Source organism: Barbus barbus (assembly GCF_936440315.1).
Source record: "Barbus barbus genome assembly, chromosome: 21".
Taxonomy (NCBI): Eukaryota; Metazoa; Chordata; class Actinopteri; order Cypriniformes; family Cyprinidae; genus Barbus; species Barbus barbus.
The window spans coordinates 28781670-28805162 of record NC_136749.1 but is presented as its reverse complement, the minus strand read 5'-3'; the positions used below and the strand labels follow the sequence as shown (position 1 = coordinate 28805162).

At 39.1% G+C, this 23493-nt stretch overlaps 3 protein-coding genes across 3 annotated transcripts; all 3 read left to right on the top strand.

Annotated features, from left to right (window-relative positions):
• The first annotated feature begins 6922 nt into the window (after positions 1 to 6922).
• Positions 6923 to 9692, top strand: LOC306887386 (leukocyte elastase inhibitor-like). The gene is made up of 8 exons (XM_079445069.1): positions 6923 to 6988; positions 7096 to 7272; positions 7622 to 7768; positions 7911 to 8066; positions 8154 to 8271; positions 8460 to 8602; positions 8712 to 8879; positions 9222 to 9692. The coding sequence occupies exons 2-8, from the start codon at positions 7105 to 7107 to the stop codon at positions 9618 to 9620; spliced, it is 1299 nt and encodes a 432-aa protein (XP_079301195.1). The 5' UTR covers positions 6923 to 6988; positions 7096 to 7104; the 3' UTR covers positions 9621 to 9692.
• A 2027-nt stretch (positions 9693 to 11719) lies between these two features.
• LOC306887888 (leukocyte elastase inhibitor-like) lies at positions 11720 to 14014 on the top strand (the record flags this gene model as incomplete). The annotated part of the gene is made up of 6 exons (XM_079445897.1): positions 11720 to 11887; positions 11964 to 12143; positions 12620 to 12737; positions 12902 to 13044; positions 13139 to 13306; positions 13616 to 14014. The coding sequence occupies 6 exons, from the start codon at positions 11720 to 11722 to the stop codon at positions 14012 to 14014; spliced, it is 1176 nt and encodes a 391-aa protein (XP_079302023.1).
• Positions 14015 to 18397: 4383 nt separating this feature from the next.
• LOC306887887 (leukocyte elastase inhibitor-like) lies at positions 18398 to 20916 on the top strand. The gene is made up of 6 exons (XM_079445896.1): positions 18398 to 18742; positions 18824 to 19003; positions 19477 to 19594; positions 19759 to 19901; positions 19996 to 20163; positions 20455 to 20916. Exons 1-6 carry the CDS (start codon positions 18521 to 18523, stop codon positions 20851 to 20853), a joined length of 1230 nt encoding a protein of 409 aa, XP_079302022.1. The 5' UTR covers positions 18398 to 18520; the 3' UTR covers positions 20854 to 20916.
• The last annotated feature ends 2577 nt before the right edge of the window (positions 20917 to 23493 follow it).

Below are 23493 nucleotides of genomic sequence, written 5' to 3'. Positions count from 1 at the left end.
CCTCTAATTACAGACCGATAGCTCTGACGTCGAATATTTGTAAAATTATGGAAAGGATTATTACGGAAAGGTTGACTTATTTACTGGAAAAAAGAGGATTACTGTCAAATTACCAAAGTGGTTTTAGAAAAGGAAGAGGAACAATGGATTCTATTATATGTTTAGAAAATGAAATTAGACAAGCACAGTTAAATAAAGAATCAGTAATAGCAGTATTTTTGGATGTTGAGAAGGCTTATGATATGATGTGGAGAGAGGGGCTATTGATAAAATTAAGAATGATGAATATTGGTGGAAAAATATACAGCTGGATAAAAGATTTTTTGGAGAATAGAAGCATCCAGGTAAGAATAGGAAATGAAGTATCGAATGTATTCCAGATAGATAATGGTACTCCTCAAGGGAGTGTAATAAGTCCACTATTGTTTTCCATAATGATCAATGATGTGTTTAATCAAGTAGAACCAAAGGTAGGTAAGTCTCTGTTTGCAGATGATGGAGCTCTCTGGAAGAGAGGAAGGAATATTTTATATATTAATAGGAAGATACAAGAGACTATAAGGAAAGTGGAAGAATGGGCTTATGATTGGGGGTTTAAATTCTCAGTGGAGAAAACTAAAACACTAATTTTCTCTAGGAAGAGGGTCGTTCCAGAAGTGAGTTTGAAGATGTATGGGGAAACTTTGGAAAGGGTGAATGTATTTAAGTTTCTAGGTATGTATTTTGATGCAAAACTTACTTGGGGTGAACATATAAATAAAATAGTAGAGAAATGCCAGAAGGTGATAAACATCATGAGATGTGTAAGTGGAGTGGAATGGGGGGCAAGTTTTTCTTCTTTAAAAATAATTTATATAGCACTGATCCGGTCAGTGCTTGACTATGGTTGTGGAGTTTATGGATCGTCGTCAAAAAACCAGTTAGATAAACTAAATAAAATTCAAGCTCAAGCGATGAGACAGTGTTGTGGAGCAGTAAAGACTACACCTATACCAGCGTTACAAGTCTTGGTAGGAGAGATGCCATTAGAAATTAGAAGGAAACAATTAACGGTCAATTACTGGGCGAATCTCCAGGGGCATAAAGATGATCATCCTACAAAATTGGTGGTACAGAATTGTTGGGAGCAGAATGAAGGATGTAGAACAAGCTTTGGGTGGAGTAGTAAAATATATGCAGAACAAATACAAGTAAATAACATCAAGATGAGCCCAACAGTTTTTATTCAGGAAAACGAACCATGGATATATGTAACGCCTCAAGTAGACCTGCATCTGTTAGAGGTTAAAAAAACAGAAAGAGAAGCTGACCTGGCATCTGTGTTTTTAATATATACCAGAAAGCAATACCCTCAGCATATACAAGTGTATACAGATGGATCAAAAGATCCAGAAAGTCAAATAACTGGGTCTGCTTTTTTAGTCCAAAACAGTGGCCACCAGGGTATCAATGGAGTAAAGCGAACTTCTAATCATTTGTCAGTTTATACTGTAGAAATGATAGGAATGCTGTTGGCATTGCAGTGGATAGAGGAACACAAACCTGGGAATGTTTTAATTTGTTCTGACTCAGTTTCAGTCTTAAAGAGTTTGATATCTTTTAAATCAAGTCACCAAGATATTCTCTTTAGTATTCTACAAATTCACTCAAGAATTGTTCAAAATAAAACATTAGTCAGGTTTATTTGGGTCCCAGCACATATAGGAATAAAGGGAAATGAAGAGGTGGATAAATTAGCAAAGCAAGCATTACGGAGAGAAACAATAGAGATACAAGTCCCATTAAGTAAATCAGAGATTAAGGTTTTAATCTGGAATGAAGTGAATAAAGAATGGCAAATTAAGTGGAACAATGGGGAAAAGGGTAGATTCCTTTATAGTTTAATAAATAAAGTAAATCAAAATATAAAGTGTATAGGAAAGTCAAGGAAAGAGGAGGTCATCTATAACAGAATACTATTAGGGCATTCAAATTTAAATGGCAATCTTAAAATATTAGGGAAGCATCCAAATGGATTATGTGAATACTGTAATGTTGAAGAAACAATACCTCATGTATTTATTGATTGTAGGAAGTATGAGCAAGAAAGAGGAAGAATGATAGAACAATTAAGTAAAAATAGAAGTCAGGATTTAAATTTTAAGGTATTAATAAAATGGGCGAGTGAAGTAAACAATAAAGCTTTCTATGATTTTATTAGAGAGACGGGATTGATTAACAGAATATAAAAATCTGTTCCACACTCCGGAGCAGAAGGTGGCGGTAATGCACCTATTTTCGTTGGTTGCCAGCCGCCGTTAAAAACCAAGAAGAAGAAGAAGAAGAAGAAGTGAAGTAGACCAAAAGATCCTCAAAAGCTACACATTGTGTTGAGATCCAAAGAAATTCAGGAACAAATGAGAAAGAAAGTAATTGAGATCTATCAGTCTGGAAAAAGTTATAAAGCCATTTCTAAAGCTTTGAACCATTATCCACAAATGGCAAAAACATGGAACAGTGGTGAACCTTCCCAGAAGTGGCCGGCCGACCAAAATTACCCCAAGAGCGCAGCGACGACTCATCCAAGAGGTCACAAAAGACCCCACAACAACATCTAAAGAACTGCAGGCCTCACTTGCCTCAGTTAAGGTCAGTGTTCATGACTCCACCATAAGAAAGAGACGGGGCAAAAATGGCCTGCATGGCAGAGTTTCAAGACGAAAACCGCTGCTGAGCAAAAAGAACATAAAGGCTCGTCTCAGTTTTGCCAGAAAACATCTTGATGATCCCCAAGACTTTTGGGAAAATACTCTGTGGACTGACGAGACAAAAGTTGAACTTTTTGGAAGGTGTGTGTCCCATTACATCTGGCGTAAAAGTAACACAGCATTTCAGAAAAAGAACATCATACCAACAGTAAAATATGGTGGTGGTAGTGTGATGGTCTGGGGCTGTTTTGCTGCTTCAGGACCTGGAAGACTTGCTGTGATAAATGAACCATGAATTCAGCTGTCTACCAAAAAATCCTGAAGGACAATGTCCGGCCATCTGTTCGTGACCTCAAGCTGAAGCGAACTTGGGTTCTGCAGCAGGACAATGATCCAAAACACACCAGCAAATCCACCTCTGAATGGCTGAAGAACAACAAAATGAAGACTTTGGAGTGGCCTAGTCAAAGTCCTGACCTGAATCCTATTGAGATGCTGTGGCATGACCTTAAAAAGGCGGTTCATGGTCAAACCCTCCAATGTGGCTGAATTACAACAATTCTGCCAAGATGAGTGGGCCAAAATTCCTCCACAGCGCTGTAACAGACTCATTGCAAGTTATGGCAAACGCTTGATTGCAGTTGTTGCTGCTAAGTGTGGCCCAACCAGTTATTAGCTTTAGGGGGCAAGCACTTTTTCACACAGGGCCATGTGGGTTTGGATTTTGTTTTCCCTTCATAATAAAAAACTTCATTCAAAAACTGTATGTTGTGTTTACTTGTGTTATCTTTGATTAATATTTAAATTTGTTTGATGATTTGAAACATTAAAGTGTGACAAACATGCAAAAAAAAAAAAAAAAAATCAGGAAGGGGGCCAACACTTTTTCACACCACTGTATGTTCCCGCCCTCACTGCCACGGCACGAAAACACTAATAAAACTCAGTTTTGGAAAAGTACTTTGTATTACATATCTTTATATTATTGGCTTTCTATTAATGCAATACAATGAATCACAGCCAACTATAATCTCAATTTACAATTTATACCGAAACAAAAGATAACATCTATCCTTTCATGTCCGAAAACATTATTTTTGTCTTAGATTTCATAATAAATTCAGACAAGCTCAGTACTGACTCGTTTTTCGTCAGTTTATTTTCATGAAATGGAATGGGTACAAAGGATTGTGGGTGATTGAAGGTCGCGGAGGATACATCCCATGCATCCTTCAATTTCAGCTGAATGTAGGATGCGAAACGAAGGCTGTCTTCCAAGGATCCTTCCGATTGAGATGGCCTTCAGCGACGTTTGATGACGTGGCAGCCGAGATATGCAGCCTTCATAGGATGCAGTCTTCTGTTTGAGAAACACCCTGTATTTTAGAAAGACGGACCTGGAAGATCTCTCAGCGCTCTTGATGTGCTGCATTGAGTTTCACTGGTTTCCATTATTCAGAGGACTCTGGCACAGCTATTCATGCCTGGGAACCAAATCCTCCTCCTGTCGCAACCAGATCAGCCAATCAGAACAACAGCCCCGAAAAGACTACAGGCTATGGTGAACGTACAATAATCAAATGATTGGCATGCCAACTTTCATTTGCTTATTGTTACAAACCAGTTTGACTACTTTAAATGAATAGTTCACCCAAAAATTAACATTTGCTGAAAAGTTACTCACCCTCAGGCCAACCAAGATGTAGATCAGTTTGTTTCTTCAGCAGATCACCAATAAATCCTCTGCAGTGAATGGGTGCCATCAGAATGAATTCAGAATTTCTGCAAATCTGATGAAGAAATAAACTCAACTACATCTTGGATGGCCTGAGGATGATTACATTTTCAGCAAATTCTCCTTTTTGGGTGAACTATTCCTTTAAATGAATCATTCAGACAAACATGACAATTATGTCATTAAAATTGAGTGTGGGTTGTCTGCAGTATTGTACAGTTGTGAACAATCCTTTAACATACAATGAAGTCATTTAGGAAATTTCCCAACTGGGGTGTGTGAAGACTAATGTCATTGCCCTACAGTTTACAGGTGGGGCTCTAGTAACCCATGAGACGGCATGAGTTTACAAAAACATCTCACTGACAGGACTGAGCATGACTTAAGCAGAAACAACATGTTTAAAGCTCTGCATACATCAAAAGAATTACATCTGACAGACCTGACATCATATTATGCCCGTTTATGCCACCCATCTGTTATGGGTTCACCAAGGAGCTAAAGAGAGCGGCACGACTAAAGAAGGCCAATAATAGGGGTTTTTTTTTTTTGTGACAAAACCTAAAACCTTATCAAAGAATGTTTTGTAAAGTAAAAATTTCAACTATATGACTTCAAATCAAAGCTACTGCGGTGATGACAGCATCATGTTAACACACCTATGTGAACTTATAGTAGCACCCAAAATGACTCAACTGTTTATTTGGTTTCATTTGATTTATTTTACCTTTATTTAAACAAGTAACTTTAGAACATGACTCTCATTTACAATGACGCCCTGGCTGAGAATGCTGTGGGAAAAGCCTTTTTAACTTGAGAAATTAATATTCATGAATGAAACAATGCTTTTGTGGGAAAAAAAAGCAAATTATAAACCTTCAATATTTAATTACAATTTCTGTTCTGTACTTTTTTTTGGTATAATGAGCAGCTGCCTGGCTAATCTTCATTATTTCAAATTATTTATATGTTCTTACCTTTTGTAAAATAACAGTGCTACTCGCATTTTATCTGACATAAAAATAAATCTGAATCAATAACAAGAGTCGGATCACAGAAATCACACTGCGATAGCATTCCTTAATATTTGCTTTGCTGTGCTAAATACATGACATTGGTTAGTTGCATTATTTAATTTTTTTATTACATTTTTTCTTGTTGTCTGTGACCCATCAGATAAATAAGAACGTAAAAATATATAGAAAAAAAGAATTCAAAATATTAATAAATCTTATAATCATGTACAAATAAAACTAAATTAACTCTGATTCTCAGTGGTAATCCTTTTTTAGATTTTTTATTACTATAATAAAATAGTATTATTTTAATGACCATAAATTAAAGGCAGTATAACAAATTATATCATGATATGTAAATAAAATTTTAATTTAAATAAAACATCATAAAAAGTCTTTGCCTTTTCACTTCACAGTAAATAGAATTTGAGGTAAATTATGTCTTTATGACATTATTTTAATGCAAAAAAATCCTAATGGTCCTAAAATATATATTTCCTTTATGATTTCCTTTACTGTATATTTCCTAGAATTATTATACATATTATAAAAATTATATCCCACAGATAAACTGTTTTAAATATTGTTTAGAAAAATAATCAACAGGCTACTTGCTATGTGTGTGGTGATTAATATTATGCTATTTTATTTTATATATATATTTGTTTATGGGGATTCTAAAAGTCACAGTGACGTGTGAGTCCTACTTCCACTAATTAGTCCAATCCTCATCAGCTCATTATTATACACAATTATGATTACATAATTTTCTTCCTTGTATTCAGGATTGTTTTTTCTGTATACTTTTATTTCCCAGGTTTGATTTGTATTAAAAACAATTAATACTTTTTATATGAAGGTCACATTGCTGTCCTGAAAACCTTTTACCCTGCCTTTAATATTAGTTTTTGTTTGTTAGTTTGTTTTACTATAAAATGCCCTTTCTCTATAGATTTTATTGTTTTCTCATCCTAAACCTAGACTTGCTAGACCAGTCTATAAATATGACCACATCTATAACATTACAAAAGATCATCATTTACACCAACATTTTGCCCCTAATAATGTTTTTGTTTGTTTACTTCAATTATAAGTGAAGAGCTTCACATGTGACTTCTGTACAGAATATTTAATTGTGCATAATTTCTAATCAAGTTAATTGTCAGATTATACAAAAAGTGTTAAAATGATAGCCTGTTAAGAGCCAGTCAGTAAAATGAACACAACACTGGTTGTAACAGTGAGATTGAGCTATAGGCAATATCTGAATGACAGTTCTGTAAGGTAAAGCATAATACATCACACTAATTGTTGGTTTTGTCAGTGTCAGATGTATAAATTTATCAATAAATTTATACAAGAATTTAATGCCAGGGTTTATAGTGTCAGTCTTTCAGGAGGGCTGGATTTGGATTAAAGCCTGGGCAGGTTTAGGGTGAGGCATTGTTTATTAGAAAGACACCCATAAAAGAGAATTCATTCACCTCAGGCACACGGGAAAACTGCTGATTATTCTAGTTACAGCTTTCGTTGAACGCTGTTTGTTAGAGGTACTTTTCTGTCTGTCATTTAAATAGAACCAGCAGATTTGAGATATTTGTGTGCAACGATGAAGAAGATAATACTGTTATTTAAACTATTGCTATTTCTCACTCAGCTTGTGAATATGGAGCACTTGTCCGCAGCAAACACACAGTTTTCTCTCAACCTCTTCAAGAAGATCAGCGGAGGAAACACATCAGGAAATGTGTTCTACTCTCCGATCAGCATCTCCTCGGCTCTGGCCATGGTGTCGCTCGGAGCAAAAGGAAACACAGCGGCGCAGATGTTTAAGGTGATCTCACATTTATGCATTTTTTATGGCCAGTTGTTTTTCCTTTAATCTATACAAGACAGAACTGAAACCTGCTTTCAAATGGAATTCAAATTCAGGAATTTGAATTTAAAGGAATTCTCAATTCCATGGAATGCTGCCACAAAAAGATGGTCATTCTTGTATTTCAGATATGACTAAATGCTCAATCTGTGTCTTTTCAGTTGAATAAATAACAGCAGTGGAGTAAATCAAGATGGTGTTTGATGCACTATTTTAAACTATTTGAGCAATGCATTGACAATAGCTGTTGAAGTTATCAGAATAGTGAGGTTGTATTTATTAATTCTACTAAAAAAATGCTGTGTAGGTTTTGGGATTTACCAAGCCTGATGCTGCGACTCCAGCTCCTAATCAACAAGCCCAGAAGCCTCAGATGCCCGGCAGCGTCAAGGGTCAACAAGACCCATCAATGACACAACAAACCCAGAAGTTTGATCTACCTCCCCAACTCAAGGTTTAGTATGAGTATTTTCATGAAACACTAACCTCATGACTTTATGATTGTAATAACAGCTGTATTTGCAAATTTGTAGATTTGCATGTGCATGTAGATTTTGGGCTCATCTATTTAAACTTGATATTACTGATGCAAACAGAAGTCTCCTGCTCAGCCAGCACCTGGACAAAAGACTGAGGACCAAATTCATTCCAGCTTCAACAAGCTCATGAGTGAACTGAAGAAACCTGGTGCCCCGTATGTGCTGAGTCTTGCCAACCGCCTCTACGGAGAGCAGTCCTACCAGTTTGTTGAGGTACGACTCAAAGCAAATAATTAATTGTCCTGGAAATGTTCTCAACATTAATTTCATTTGCACCCCAATCGATTTGCTATGTTACAGAAATTCCTTAATGATGCAAAAAAATACTATGAAGCCGGACTGGAGGAGGTGGATTTTCAAATGAAATCAGAAGCTGCACGTGTCAACATCAACAAATGGGTGGAGAAAAACACTCAAGGTGAAGACAAGCAATTATAATTTTAGTCTTAGCTATTTCATGTTTTTGGCAGCACTAGGTACAGCAGAAATGGCAATATTTGGCTACATGGGCTCTTGAGTTGAGCTATATAGTTATTTTAAAAGATCAAACCAACCAGTCCAGTTCAAATCAATGCTCAAAGTGACCAATGTACATTTGTATTTTAGGGAAGATCAAGGACTTGCTTCCACAGGGATCCATCGATGCGATGACGAGACTGGTCTTGGTAAACGCCATCTACTTCAAGGGGAACTGGGAGAAGAAATTTCCAAAGGACGCCACCAAAGATGGACAGTTTAAGCTGAACAAGGTGAGATTTCACCTTCTTATTTTCTTTTTGAAATACAGTAATTTAAGTTGCTTGTGCAGTTAAAGTCATGAAATATGAGTTGTGACGCGTTTCCATTGATCCTTTGCAGAATCGAACTAAACCAGTGAAGATGATGCAACAGAAGGCACAGTTTCCTCTTGCCTTAATCCCAGAGTTGGACAGTCAGGTTCTGGAGCTGCCGTATGTCGGGAAGAATCTCAGTATGTTGATCATCCTTCCTAACGAGATTCAAGATGAAACCACTGGCCTTCAGAAGGTGAGACAGCAGAGATTATACTCCTGAAAATAAAGCTCCCAAAAGGGGGTTTTTGCTGCGAAGCTATAAAAGAACCATCTTGGGTTCCCCAAAGAACATTTCAGTGAACAGTTCCATTCTTTCTTAGTGTGAAGAATGTTTTAATAATCTAAATAATCTAATCTTTTGTGGAATGAAAAGGTTCCATGGATGTTTAAGGTTCTTCACTGAACCATCAATGCAAATATCCAGAGTGTATAAATGTTTGTTGTTTCATTATATGTTAACAGCAAATACATGTGCAGAGTTCTTAGTATTCATGTGGTTTTAAAAATGTTCATACCTTTTTTGTGTCTTATCCAGCTTGAAAAGGCACTGACCTACGAGAAGCTCATGGAGTGGACCAAACCCAGCATGATGCGCCAACAAGAAGTTCAAGTATCTCTGCCCAAATTTAAGATGGAGGAAACCTATGAGATGAAGAGTCTTCTGATCAGCATGGGAATGGAGGATGTGTTTGATGGACAGAAGGTGAATCTTTCAGGCATGTCACCCAACAACGATCTGGTGCTGACGAAGGTGATTCATAAAGCCTTTGTTGAAGTAAACGAGGAAGGAACCGAAGCGGCTGCAGCCACCGGTGCCGTCGTCGCCATTCGTTCATTTGCTCAGATGTTTATTGCAGACCATCCTTTCCTTTTCTTCATCCGTCATAATCCCTCCAACAGCATTCTGTTTTATGGACGCTTCTGTTCTCCTTGAAGATGGTAATGATGAAGGGATGATTCTAATTGTTTGTGTCCTCTGATAAATAAAGTCTATTAAATAATTGAGTGAAACTGTCTGTATGCATTTACTTTGAAAGCACTGACTCTGGCACAAAATAGGGAACAGAACTAAAAAAAAATAGGATAGATAGATAGATAGATAGATAGATAGATAGATAGTCCCTAGCAAATAATTACATAAAAAGCCACTTTATCAGGTTTGATTTCAATTCACTGTCATAGTTATACACAATACATAATTTTTAGCCTACATGACTATAACATAATATTATTACATCATTTTACAAAACACGATGCATGTATCCACAAATCATGAGCATTTCACAGTGACACCTACTTTCAACTGCCATCAGGTAATCTATTATTTGGTTTTACACACATTATGATTAAGATTGACTAATTATGAGTTATGCAGTTATTCATATTTCTTTAGTTTAGGTTTGTTTCTTCAGCTATTCTAGTAATGATAAACAAAGAGTAAGAGGAAAGAGCAATCAATTTAAGTTTGATGGTGTTCCAAGTAGATAAATATATATCAATGAATAATAGAAACATTATTTTTTTATTATAACAGGGGAATTTTAAGAATGAGTATACAAGAAGGCTGGACTTGGATTAAAGGCTAGTCATTACAGGGCGAGGCATCATTTATTAGACTGACTCCCATAACTGGTGATTCATTTATCTCAAGATACTTCATAATTTCTGCTGATTATTCTTGTTATGTGTGTGCCTCCAGGCAGGCAGAACAAACACATGGGTAGACAGGAGTATCAAAAAATTGAGAGGTTTTAATGACGAGAACTTTAAACGTTGTGAATTTAAAAACGTTAAAAATTATGTATTGTGTATAACTATGCCAGTGAATTGAAATCAAAACTAAAGAGCTGATCATGGACTTTAGGAAGAGACAGCAGCAGCCCTACTCTCCTCTTATGATCAGTGGGACCCCTGTGGAGAGGGTGAGTAGCTTCAAGTACCTCGGCGTAAACATCTCCGAGAACCTGACTTGGACTACACACATCCAAACACAGGTTAAGAAAGCCAGGCAAAGACTGTACCGTCTGCGACAGCTGAGGAAATTCAGGGTCTCACCAGCAATCCTGAAAACTTTCTATTCAGGGACCATAGAAAGTGTATTGACTCAGTGCATCTCAGTGTGGTATGGAAACAGCTCCAATCAGGACTGCAAAGCACTACAGAGAGTTGTGCGCTTAGCTGAGCGCATCTCAGGGTCTGCTCTCCCCTCTCTGCAGGACATCTACCTCAAACGCTGCAAAAATAGAGCTGTTAAAATCTTCAAGGACTCTAATCACCCTGGTAACCATCTATTCACTTTGCTTCCATCTGGTAAGCGCTTCCGTAGCCTGATGGCAAAAACTGAGAGACTTAGGAGGAGCTTCTTCCCCAGGCCATCAGGCTCCTAAACTCTAACTCTGTGTCATAACATCACTTGACTGCATGTAAATATCACCATATCAATAAGCTATTCATAATGTTTCTCTACCTCATATTGCTGCTATTCAAATACCCTGTACAACTTTATTACTATTTAAGTCAACAACATACTGACCTGCACATTTATATTATATTTTTTATCTTATTTTATTATTTTATTTTATTTTATGTTTTGTACTTCTTCTTAATATTTGTATTCTATATAATTGCACTGTCCTTGGAGCGGACCTGACCTACATTTCACTGCTGGTTATACCCTGTATAATTGTGTATGTGACAAATAAAAACTCTTGAATCTTGAATCTCTTGAACGTGTAACATCAAACAATAACGGACATAGGAACCAGGGAGAACTCAGGCTTATAAAGGCAGGTCATCATTAAGGGAGAACAGAAACAGGTGAGGAGCTAATTAACTAATCGGGGAAACTGGGTCAATGGAAAACATGGCAAAAACAGAACAGACTCGTGACAATTCTAGGTAATTATTTTACTGAACTCTGTTAAAGATGCTTTTCTGTATGTAATTTAGAGCTAACAGAGCTAACAGCTTGTGTTAAAAATGAAGATCTGCTGTTATTTAAACAAGATCTATTTCTTGCTCAGCTTGTTGAATATGGAGCACTTGTCCGCAGCAAACACACGATTCTCTGTAAACCTGTTCAAGAAGATCAGTGAAGGAAACACATCAGGAAATGTGTTCTACTCTCCGATCAGCATCTCCTCGGCTCTGGCCATGGTGTCTCTCGGAGCAAAAGGAAACACAGCGGCGCAGATGTTTAAGGTGATCTCACATTTATTTTAGTTTTTTTATAGCTTGTTCAGAATTCAAAACGTATATATATTGCAACGCTGTGTAGGTCTTGAGCTTCAACAATCCTCCCAAACCTGGCGCTGCGACTCAAGCTCCTAATGTTTCAGCCGACCAAATTCATTCCAGCTTCAACAAGCTCATGAGTGAACTGAACAAACCAGGAGTCCCATACGCGTTGAGTCTTGCCAACCGCCTCTACGGAGAGCAATCCTACCAGTTTGTTGAGGTAAGACTCAAAGCAAATAATTCAAGGTTCTGGAACTGTTCTGAACTGATGTTCTGATGACTTTTGCCATTATATTAATGCCAATAGTTTAAGCTCCAAAATTGAAAAAAGGAACTTTGAGGTTTTTTGTTTGTTTGTTTGTGTTTTTGTTTTGTTGTTTGGGTGTGCATGCCTGTAACTCAAGAAGTATTAAAGATATTGCAATATCCTTTTAGATTTTGGTTCTAAACACATTTTTCTTTTAGTATCCAAAGAGAATATGACTCCAAATCTTAGGTGAAAATTGTGTATAAAAGTGGATTACTCAATAAATATACTTCCATGGCATTTAATATTTTGGCATTATCCTTCATCTATTTCTTTCACCAGAAATAAAAAATGATCTAAATCCATTTTTTTAGCTGTGACCCTCTGGTTTGGTTGACACAGAATGACTCTAATTTCATTAGCACCTCAGTTAATTTGCTCTGTTACAGAAATTCCTGAATGATGCAAAAAGATACTATAAAGCCGGACTGGAGAAAGCAGACTTCAAGATGAAATCAGAGGCTGCACGTGTCGACATCAACAAATGGGTGGAGAAAAAAACACAAGGTGAAAACCAGAATTAACTTATTTTGAATTTTAAAGTTACTCTACACTCTCACAAATAAAAATTATTTAATGTTTGGTTTTTTTAGCAGCGCAATTTTTGGCTTCATATGGTCCTTGAATTGAGCCGTTTGGCTATTTAAAAATAATGTACTCTTGTATTTTAGGAAAGATTAAGGACTTGCTCCCACGGGGATCCATCGATGTAATGACGAGACTGGTCTTGGTGAACGCCATCTACTTCAAGGGGAACTGGGAGAAGAAATTCCCAAAGGAAGCCACCAGAGATGAACAGTTTAAACTGAACAAGGTGAGATTTCATGCTCTTGTTTTCTTTATTTTAAGTTGTTTATGTAGTAACGGTCATGAAATGAGTTTCAACGTGTTTCCATTATGCTTGACAGATTCGAACTAAACCAGTGAAGATGATGAATCAGAAGTCAAAGTTTCCTTTTGCCTTAATCCCAGAGTTGGACAGTCAGGTTCTGGAGCTGCCGTATGTCGGGAAGAATCTCAGTATGTTGATCATCCTTCCTAACGAGATTCAAGATGAAACCACTGGCCTTCAGAAGGTGAGACAGCAGAGATTATACTCCTGAAAATAAAGCTCACAAAATGGGGTTTTTGCAGTGATGCCATAAAAAACCATTTTGGGTTTCCCAAAGAACCTTTCAGTTCTTAAAAGAAACATTCTTTCTTAGTGCAAAGAATATAACATTTAAAAAATCTTAAGAACCTTTTTCCATTATAAAGATCCTTTTGTGGAATGGAAAGTTTCCATGGATGTTCATGTTTTTAAATGGAACCATCAATGCCAAAAAGGAACCTTGACTTTTAAGAGCGTTGAAAAAATATTCATACCATTGAAATGTCTTATCAAGCTTGAAAAGGCACTGACCTACGAGAAGCTCATGGAGTGGACCAAACCCAGCATGATGCGCCAACAAGAAGTTCAAGTATCTCTGCCCAAATTTAAGATGGAGGAAACCTATGAGATGAAGAGTCTTCTGATCAGCATGGGAATGGAGGATGTGTTTGATGGACAGAAGGTGAATCTTTCAGGCATGTCACCCGACAACGATCTGGTGCTGACGAAGGTGATTCATAAAGCCTTTGTTGAAGTAAACGAGGAAGGAACCGAAGCGGCTGCAGCCACCGGTGCCGTCGTCGCCATTCGTTCATTTGCTCAGATGTTTATTGCAGACCATCCTTTCCTTTTCTTCATCCGTCATAATCCCTCCAACAGCATTCTGTTTTATGGACGCTTCTGTTCTCCTTGAAGATGGTAATGATGAAGGGATGATTCTAATTGTACTTGTGCCTCTGATAAATAAAGTCTATTAAATAACTGAAAATAATTAATGTTGTCTGTATGCATTTACTTTAACAGCACTAACTCTTGAGTTCTGACACAACACAGGCAACAGAATAAAAAGAAATAGATAGATAGATAGTCCCTAGCAAATAATTAGATAAAAGGCCACTTTATCAGGTTTGATTTCAATTCACTGTCATAGTTATACACAATACATAATTTTTAGCCTACATGACTACAACATAATATTATTATATCATTTTACAAAACACGATGCATGTATCCACAAATCATGAGTATTTAACAGTGACACCTACTTTCAACTGCCATCAGGTAATCTATTATTTGGTTTTAAAGTCAAGTCTGCTTTATTGTCAATTCTTCCACATGTACAGCACATACATACAGAGAATTGAAATTGCGTTACCCTCAGACCCTTGGTGTAAACAGTTAACATTAAACACGTTCAAATACAGATAATACGGTTTAAACATATGTACATACAACTCTATAGCTATACAAGTAAGGACATTGTAGAAAAACAAATTAAGAAATAGATAAAGTGGCATAAGGCGCATGGCAGATAGTGCAAACCAGTTAAATAAAAACAAAACTGTGCAGATATATTTGTAGTGCAAAAAGAGCTTATCAATCTGAGAACATTGTAGAAAAATTTAAATAAAATAAAGATAGATAAAGTGACACAAGGCACATGGCAGAATAGATGGAGTGCAAACCAGTTAAATACACCAAAACTGTGCAGATATATGTGTAGTGCAAAAAGAGCTTGTCAGTCTGTTAAATTGACAGGAGAACAGTCTTTTTATGAGACTATCCGAGGAGGTAGTTTGCAGTCAATGCTGGATGAGGTAGTGATCAGTCCAATGCTGCACAAGTGAGAGGTGCTGGTCACAGTTTGTAAGTAGGTGGGGGTGGCTGGTCCTGGGGGTGTGGGGAGCCGTTGGGGGGGTGGGGTCTCATAGTGTCAGAGTTCAGTGTTGTATGGGGTAAAAAGAGGGGAGGGGGGGCAGGGACGGGAGGGAGTTCAGCTTCCTGACAGCCTGATGTATGAAGCTGTCCTTCAGTCTGCTGGTCCTCGCCTGGAGACTTCGCAGTCTCCTCCCTGATGGCAGCAGACTGAAGAAGCTGTGTGTCGGGTGGGTGGGATCACCTGCAATGCGGAGGGCTTTGCGGGTGAGACGGGTGCTGTAGATGTCCTGGAGGGAGGGGAGAGAGACACCAATGATCTTCTCAGCTGCTCTCACTATTCGCTGAAGTGACTTGCGGCAGGATGCGTTGCAAGCGCCATACCACACAGTGATGCAGCTGGTTAGGATGCTCTCAATGGTGCCTCTGTAGAAGGTGCACATGATGGGGGTCGGGGCTCTGGCTCTTCTGAGTTTGCGGAGGAAGTAGAGACGCTGCTGTGCTTTCTTGGCCAGTGCTACAGTGTTGTTAGTCCAGGAGAGGTCCACTGTGATGTGCACACCCAGGAACTTGGTGCTGCTCACTCTCTCCACAGTCGCACCGTTGAAGGTCAGAGGGGCATGCTGAGTGTGTACTCTCCTGAAGTCAACAACAATCTCCTTCGTCTTCTCCATATTCAGAGAGAGATTGTTGTCACTGCACCACCCGGCCAGGCGGCTCACCTCGCTCCTGTAGTTTGTCTCATCTCTGTTGCTGATGAGACCCACCACAGTTGTGTCATCCGCAAACTTAATGATCAGGTTAGAGTTGTGTGACGGTGTGCAGTCGTGGGTCAGCAGAGTGAAGAGGAGGGGGCTCAGCACACATCCTTGGGGGGCCCCAGTGTTCAGTGTGATGGTGCTGGATGTGTTACTGCCAACCCGTACTGCTTGAGGTCTCCCGGTCAGGAAGTCCAACAGCCAGTTGCACAGAGAGGTGTTGAGCCCCAGCTGGACCAGTTTGTGTGTGAGCTGTTGAGGGATGATTGTGTTGAATGCTGAACTGAAGTCTATGAACAGCATCCTGACATATGAGTCTTTTTTGTCCAGATGTGTGAGGGCTGGGTGGAGGGCAGTGGCGATGGCATCATCGGTCGAGCAGTTGGACCTATATGCAAACTGGAAGGGGTCAAGTGAGGGGGGGTGGAGAGACTTGATGTGGTGCATGACTAGCCGTTCAAAGCACTTCATGAGAATAGGAGTGAGTGCTATTGGACGGTAGTCATTGAAACAGGATGGAGATGACTTCTTCGGGACTGGAATGATGGTGGTAGCTTTGAAGCATGTGGGGACAACGGCCTGATTTAGCGAGATGTTGAAGATGTCTGTGAAGACATCAGTGAGTTCCACTGCACAGTCTCTCAGTACACGCCCAGGAATGTTGTCAGGACCCGGAGCTTTGCGTGCATTGATCCTGCTGAGGGACCTCCTCACGCTGTCCGGGGACAGCGTTATCACCTGGTCGCCGGGAGGAGGTGGCGTCTTCTGTGCAGTGGTGCTGTTTTGTGCCTCAAAGCGAGCAAAGAAGGCATTCAGATCGTTCAGCAGGGGGATGGTGCTGTCACAGGTCTGTGGTGGGGGCTTGTAATCCGTAATGGTCTGTATCCCCTGCCACAGGCTCCGCGTGTCTCTGCTGTCGCTGAAACGATGGGCTATCCTCCTGGAGTACTGTCTCTTGGCCTCTCTGATGCCGCGGGATAGGTTGGCCCTAGCTGTCTTCAGGCCCTCCTCATCTCCAGCTCTAAAGGCAGCGTTCCGAGCCTTCAGCAGTCTGTAGACTTCCCCTGTCATCCACGGCTTCTGGTTGGCCCGGACAGTGATGGACTTTGTGACTGTTACATCATCAATGCACTTGGAGATGTAGGCAGTGACAGTCTCCGAGTACTCTTGGAGGTCTGTAGTGTTGTTGTATGTGGCAGCCTGTTTAAACATATTCCAGTCAGTGGTGTCAAAACAGTCCTGAAGTGCCTCTGACGACCCTTCCGGCCACACTTGAATCTGTTTGTGTATTGGTCTGATGACTTTGACGAGCGGTCTGTATGCAGGCATTAGCATGACAGTGATGTGGTCTGAGGCTCCGAGGTGGGGGAGGGGGAGGGCCTTGTAAGCTCCTCTCTGGGTGGTGTAAACAAAGTCCAGGGTATTTTTTCCCCTTGTTGGAAAGTCTATGTGTTGATGTATTTTTGGGAACACACTCATTAAGTCTGCGTGGTTGAAATCCCCGGCCAAGATGAGAAAAGCATCTGGGTGGGCTGTCTGCTGCTCACTGGTGTGCTGGTACAGTTCATTTAGTGCCTCACTCCTGATGTTGTTGTTGGAGCTGGGAGGGATGTATACAGCAACTAGCAGTATGGCTGAATATTCCCTCGGTAGATAGAACGGCCGGCACTTAATAATCATAAACTCCACCAGGGGTGAGCAGTGTTTGCAGACCACAACAGCGTCGCGACACCATGCATCATTGATGTAAACACAAAGCCCGCCGCCGCGGATCTTACCTCCCTCGACGAGAGCTCTGTCAGCTCGATAGCATGTTAGCTGGTCGAGCTGTATGGCGCAGTCTGGTACGCTGTTGTTAAGCCATGTTTCCGTAAACACAAAAACACAACAGTCTCTTACAGTCCTCTGAGCGGAGCGGAGTAGTCGGATGTAGTCCAGTTTATTGTCCAAAGAGCGTACGTTCGCCAGTACGATGGTGGGGATAGCTGGCTTGTGTGGGTTGGCCGCTAGCCTAGCTCGGACACCTCCGCGCTTACCCCTCTTCTGCTTCCTCTCACGCCGCTTGTAGCGCCTCCGCTGTGGGCGAGATGCAGTAGTGGGGGTCGGTGATGGAGTAGGCTTTCGGAACAGACCGAGGTCCCGCAGCTCTTCGGCGTGTGCTGAGTTTAACTCAAAAAATGTGATTCTGCCGACATCGAGCAGAAACTCACGACTGTATGCGCGCTTACAGACAGGTAGACGAGACGAAGATGTGCAAAAACATTGCGACTTACAAGACAAAAAACACGAAAACACCGGTTTGTCGGGAGAGAGAGAAGCCGCTGCGATTGTGCGCGCCGCCATTTTTTAATTTATATAACACGTTATGATTAAGATTGACTAATTATGAGTGATGCAGTTATTCATCTTTCTTTAGTTTAGGTTTGTTTCTTCAGCTATTCTACTAATGATAAACAAAGAGTAAGAGGAAAGAGCAATCAATTTAAGTTTGATGGTGTTCCAAGTAGATAAATATATATCAATGAATAATAGAAACATTATTTTTTAAATTATAACAGGGGAATTTTAATAATGAGTATACAAGAAGGCTGGACTTGGATTAAAGGCTAGTCATTACAGGGCGAGGCATCATTTATTAGACTGACTCCCATAACTGGTGATTCATTTATCTCAAGATACTTCATCATTTCTGCTGATTATTCTAGGTAGTTCTTTTACTGAACTCTGTTAAAGATACTTTTCTGTATGTAATTTAGAGCTAACAGAACTAACAGCTTGTGTTAAAAATGAAGATCTGCTGTTATTTAAACAAGATCTATTTCTTGCTCAGCTTGTTGAATATGGAGCACTTGTCCGCAGCAAACACACGATTCTCTGTAAACCTGTTCAAGAAGATCAGTGAAGGAAACACATCAGGAAATGTGTTCTACTCTCCAATCAGCATCTCCTCGGCTCTGGCCATGGTGTCGCTCGGAGCAAAAGGAAACACAGCAGCGCAGATGTTTAAGGTGATCTCACATTTATTTTTGTTTTTTTATAGCTAGTTGTTCAGAATTCAAAACGTGTATATATATTGCACCGCTGTGTAGGTCTTGAGCTTCAACAATCCTCCCAAACCTGGCGCTGCGACTCAAGCTCCTAATGTTTCAGCCGACCAAATTCATTCCAGCTTCAACAAGCTCATGAGTGAACTGAACAAACCAGGAGTCCCATACGCGTTGAGTCTTGCCAACCGCCTCTACGGAGAGCAATCCTACCAGTTTGTTGAGGTAAGACTGAAAGCAAATAATTCAAGGTTCTGGAACTGTTCTGAACTGATGTTCTGATGACTTTTGCCATTATATTAATGCCAATAGTTTAAGCTCCAAAATTGAAAAAAGGAACTTTGAGGTTTTTTGTTTGTTTGTGTTTTTGTTTTGTTGTTTGGGTGTGCATGCCTGTAACTCAAGAAGTATTAAAGATATTGCAATATCCTTTTAGATTTTGGTTCTAAACACATTTTTCTTTTAGTATCCAAAGAGAATATGACTCCAAATCTTAGGTGAAAATTGTGTATAAAAGTGGATTACTCAATAAATATACTTCCATGGCATTTAATATTTTGGCATTATCCTTCATCTATTTCTATCACCAGAAATAAAAAATTATCTAAATCAATTTTTTTTAGCTGTGAACCTCTGGTTTGGTTGACACAGAATGACTCTAATTTCATTAGCACCTCAGTTAATTTGCTCTGTTACAGAAATTCCTGAATGATGCAAAAAGATACTATAAAGCCGGACTGGAGAAAGCAGACTTCAAGATGAAATCAGAGGCTGCACGTGTCGACATCAACAAATGGGTGGAGAAAAAAACACAAGGTGAAAACCAGAATGAATTTATTTTTAATTTTAAAGTTACTCTACACTCTCACAAATAAAAGTTATTTAATGTTTGTTTTTTTTAGCAGCGCAATGTTTGGCTTCATATGGTCCTTGAATTGAGCCGTTTGGCTATTTAAAAATAATGTACTCTTGTATTTTAGGAAAGATTAAGGACTTGCTCCCACGGGGATCCATCGATGCGATGACGAGACTGGTCTTGGTGAACGCCATCTACTTCAAGGGGAACTGGGAGAAGAAATTCCCAAAGGAAGCCACCAGAGATGAACAGTTTAAACTGAACAAGGTGAGATTTCATGCTCTTGTTTTCTTTATTTTAAGTTGTTTATGTAGTAACGGTCATGAAATGTGTTTCAACGTGTTTCCATTATGCTTGACAGATTCGAACTAAACCAGTGAAGATGATGAATCAGAAGTCAAAGTTTCCTCTTGCCTTAATCCCAGAGTTGGACAGTCAGGTTCTGGAGCTGCCGTATGTCGGGAAGAATCTCAGTATGTTGATCATCCTTCCTAACGAGATTCAAGATGAAACCACCGGCCTTCAGAAGGTGAGACAGCAGAGATTATACTCCTGAAAATAAAGCTCACAAAATGGGTTTTTTGCAGTGATGCCATAAAAAAAACAGTTTGGGTTTCCCAAACAACCTTTCAGTTCTTAAAAGAAACATTCTTTCTTAGTGCAAAGAATTTAACATTTTAAAAATCTTAAGAACCTTTTTCCATTATAAAGATCCTTTTGTGGAATGGAAAGTTTCCATGGATGTTCATGTTTTTAAATGGAACCACTTTTAAGAGCGTTGTTTAAAAAAATATTCATACCATTGAAATGTCTTATCCAGCTTGAAAAGGCACTGACCTACGAGAAGCTCATGGAGTGGACCAAACCCAGCATGATGCGCCAACAAGAAGTTCAAGTATCTCTGCCCAAATTTAAGATGGAGGAAACCTATGAGATGAAGAGTCTTCTGATCAGCATGGGAATGGAGGATGTGTTTGATGGACAGAAGGTGAATCTTTCAGGCATGTCACCCAACAACGATCTGGTGCTGACGAAGGTGATTCATAAAGCCTTTGTTGAAGTAAACGAGGAAGGAACCGAAGCGGCTGCAGCCACCGGTGCCATCGTCGCCAATCGTTCATTTGCTCAGATGTTTATTGCAGACCATCCTTTCCTTTTCTTCATCCGTCATAATCCCTCCAACAGCATTCTGTTTTATGGACGCTTCTGTTCTCCTTGAAGATGGTAATGATGAAGGGATGATTCTAATTGTACTTGATAAATAAAGTCTATTAAATAATTGAAAATAAATAATTAATGTTGTCTGTATGCATTTACTTTAACAGCACTAACTCTTGAGTTCTGACACAACACAGGCAACAGAATAAAAAGAAATAGACAGACAGACAGACAGACAGACAGACAGACAGACAGACAGACAGACAGACAGACAGACAGACAGACAGATAGACAGATAGATAGATAGATAGATAGATAGATAGATAGATAGATAGATAGATAGATAGATAGATAGATAGATAGTCCCTAGCAAATAATTACATAAAAAGCCACTTTATCAGGTTTGATTTCAATTCACTGGCATAGTTATACACAATACATAATTTTTAGCCTACATGACTACAACATAATATTATTACATCATTTTACAAAACACGATGCATGTATCCACAAATCATGAGTATTTAACAGTGACACCTACTTTCAACTGCCATCAGGTAATCTATTATTTGGTTTTAAACACGTTATGATTAAGATTGACTAATTATGAGTTATGCAGTTATTAATCTTTCTTTAGTTTAGGTTTGTTTCTTCAGCTATTCTACTAATGATAAACAAAGAGTAAGAGGAAAGAGCAATCAATTTAAGTTTGATGGTGTTCCAAGTGGATAAATATATATCAATGAATAATAGAAACATTATTTTTTAAATTATAACAGGGGAATTTTAAGAATGAATATACAAGAAGGCTGGACTTGGATTAAAGGCTAGTCATTACAGGGCGAGGCATCATTTATTAGAGTACAAACACAGTCCATAGTGAATATAAAATTATTAGTTTTGCTCACCTCTAAAAAAATTTTATTGGCTAGATATTTTTCTTTAAATGATTCTTATTTACAACAATACACTGGCTAAAACTGGTGTTTAAATGTGTGTGTGTGTGTGTGGGGGGGGGGGGGGGGGGGGGGTCATAAATATAAATTTCTCCAATGTGAAAGGCTTTTATGCTGTTTGCATACATATATTGAAGTTACTGTCATTAACGGTGGTGGGAGCCCCCTTCTGGTGAACAGACGCATACTTATGTGCAGAAACTTGGGTTGCATGGTAGCTTTGAATGAAAAATAAATAACTAAACGTCTCCAGGAAATAATGACTTTAATGGCCACTGCAGTAGCATCATAAGGTTTTATCTCAATTCACTGGCATAATTACATAAAGTGCATAATTATTAGGCTGCATTTATATTACATAATATAATTATATCACATGTATCCACAACACAGGACCTGTTTTAGGCAACCAAACATCTGACAAGCCCACAAAGTAAAACCTACACAGATCACAATTACTACATGAAGTGTTAATAACTGTAACTGTAACTAAATATCATTTAGAAAAGTAATAAATATCTATTTATTAAATAAACTAAATATCATCTCCGATCAGCATCTCCTCGGCTCTGGCCACGGTGTTGCTCGGAGCAAAAGGAAACGCAGCGGAGCAGATGCTTCAGGTGAACTCGCACTTATGCATTTTTATGGTCAGTTGCTCATAATTTAATATAACAGTTCTTTATTGGCATCTGTGGTTCCATGGAGAACCATTTACATGGAAACTTTCCATTGTACAAAAGGGTCTATAGAGTGGAAAATGTTCTTCAGATTTTTAAAATGCATTTCTAATGCATCACTGCAAAAAACATATGTTGAAGTTAACATATCAATTGAGTGAAGTTATAATTTATTTAAATTTTTTTTTTCACAATAATGCCGTGTAGGTCCTCAGCTTTACCAATTCTCCCACACACAGCGGGACTCCAGCTCCTAATGTTTCAATGGACCAAATTCATTCCAGCTTCAACAAGCTCATGAGTGAACTGAAGAAACCAGGAGCCCCGTATGTGCTGAGTCTCGCCAACCACCTCTACGGAGAGCAACAGGCAGGGTCAGAGATCGGCAAACAGGTATGGCAAGGGCAAGACAAAGCAATCCGTGGAGCAAGCGTAGGTCGACGATCAGCGAACAGTATCCAAAGGGGCAAGGCAGAGAGATAATCCAGAGACGAGAGCAATAATCCAAACGGGGAGCGAACAGAGTCCAAACGGCAGAGGCGAAGGGTAAATCCAGGAAAACACGGGCAGGGTCAGACACGGCAAGAAAGACAAAGCAAGACTAAGACTAAGACTAAGACTAAGACTAAGACTAAGACTAAGACTAAGACTAAGACTAAGACTAAGACTAAGACTAAGAAAAGTAGCTATCCCTGGGAGAGTGATAAGTGCTAAACAATACTCGGCCCTGAGCAAGAGCAAGTCCCAGACTTAAATAGTGAGTGTGTGATTGTGAAATGATAATCAGGTGTGTGTGATGTGTGAATGGTGACAGCTGTGATCTGTGCAATGGATTGTGGGAACTGTAGTCCAGTGTGCTGTGTAGTGTAAGAGTCAATGTGGTGAACGGGTGACCTCTGGTGGTGATTGTCCAGATTGCATGGACCAGATTCGTGACATACATGAATTAAGAGATCTATTTGGTCAAAATTTGTCTTTTCTTGAGGTAATACCTATAATATCTAAGCCTAATTTCCAATTTAACACATCCTCTGTGTTGGCGAAGAAAAACCATGACACGAAATG

Excerpts from the sequence above, each read along its gene's own strand:
- LOC306887887 (XM_079445896.1), top strand. The coding sequence starts at position 18,521 with ATGAAGATCTGCTGTTATTTAAACAAGATCTATTTCTTGCTCAGCTTG. Across the intron at positions 18,743-18,823 it reads CAGCAGCGCAGATGTTTAAG|GTCTTGAGCTTCAACAATCC; the intron begins GTGATCTCACAT and ends ACCGCTGTGTAG. Across the intron at positions 19,595-19,758 it reads GGTGGAGAAAAAAACACAAG|GAAAGATTAAGGACTTGCTC; the intron begins GTGAAAACCAGA and ends CTTGTATTTTAG.
- LOC306887386 (XM_079445069.1), top strand. The coding sequence starts at position 7,105 with ATGGAGCACTTGTCCGCAGCAAACACACAGTTTTCTCTCAACCTCTTC. Across the intron at positions 8,603-8,711 it reads GACAGTTTAAGCTGAACAAG|AATCGAACTAAACCAGTGAA; the intron begins GTGAGATTTCAC and ends GATCCTTTGCAG. Across the intron at positions 8,880-9,221 it reads AAACCACTGGCCTTCAGAAG|CTTGAAAAGGCACTGACCTA; the intron begins GTGAGACAGCAG and ends TGTCTTATCCAG.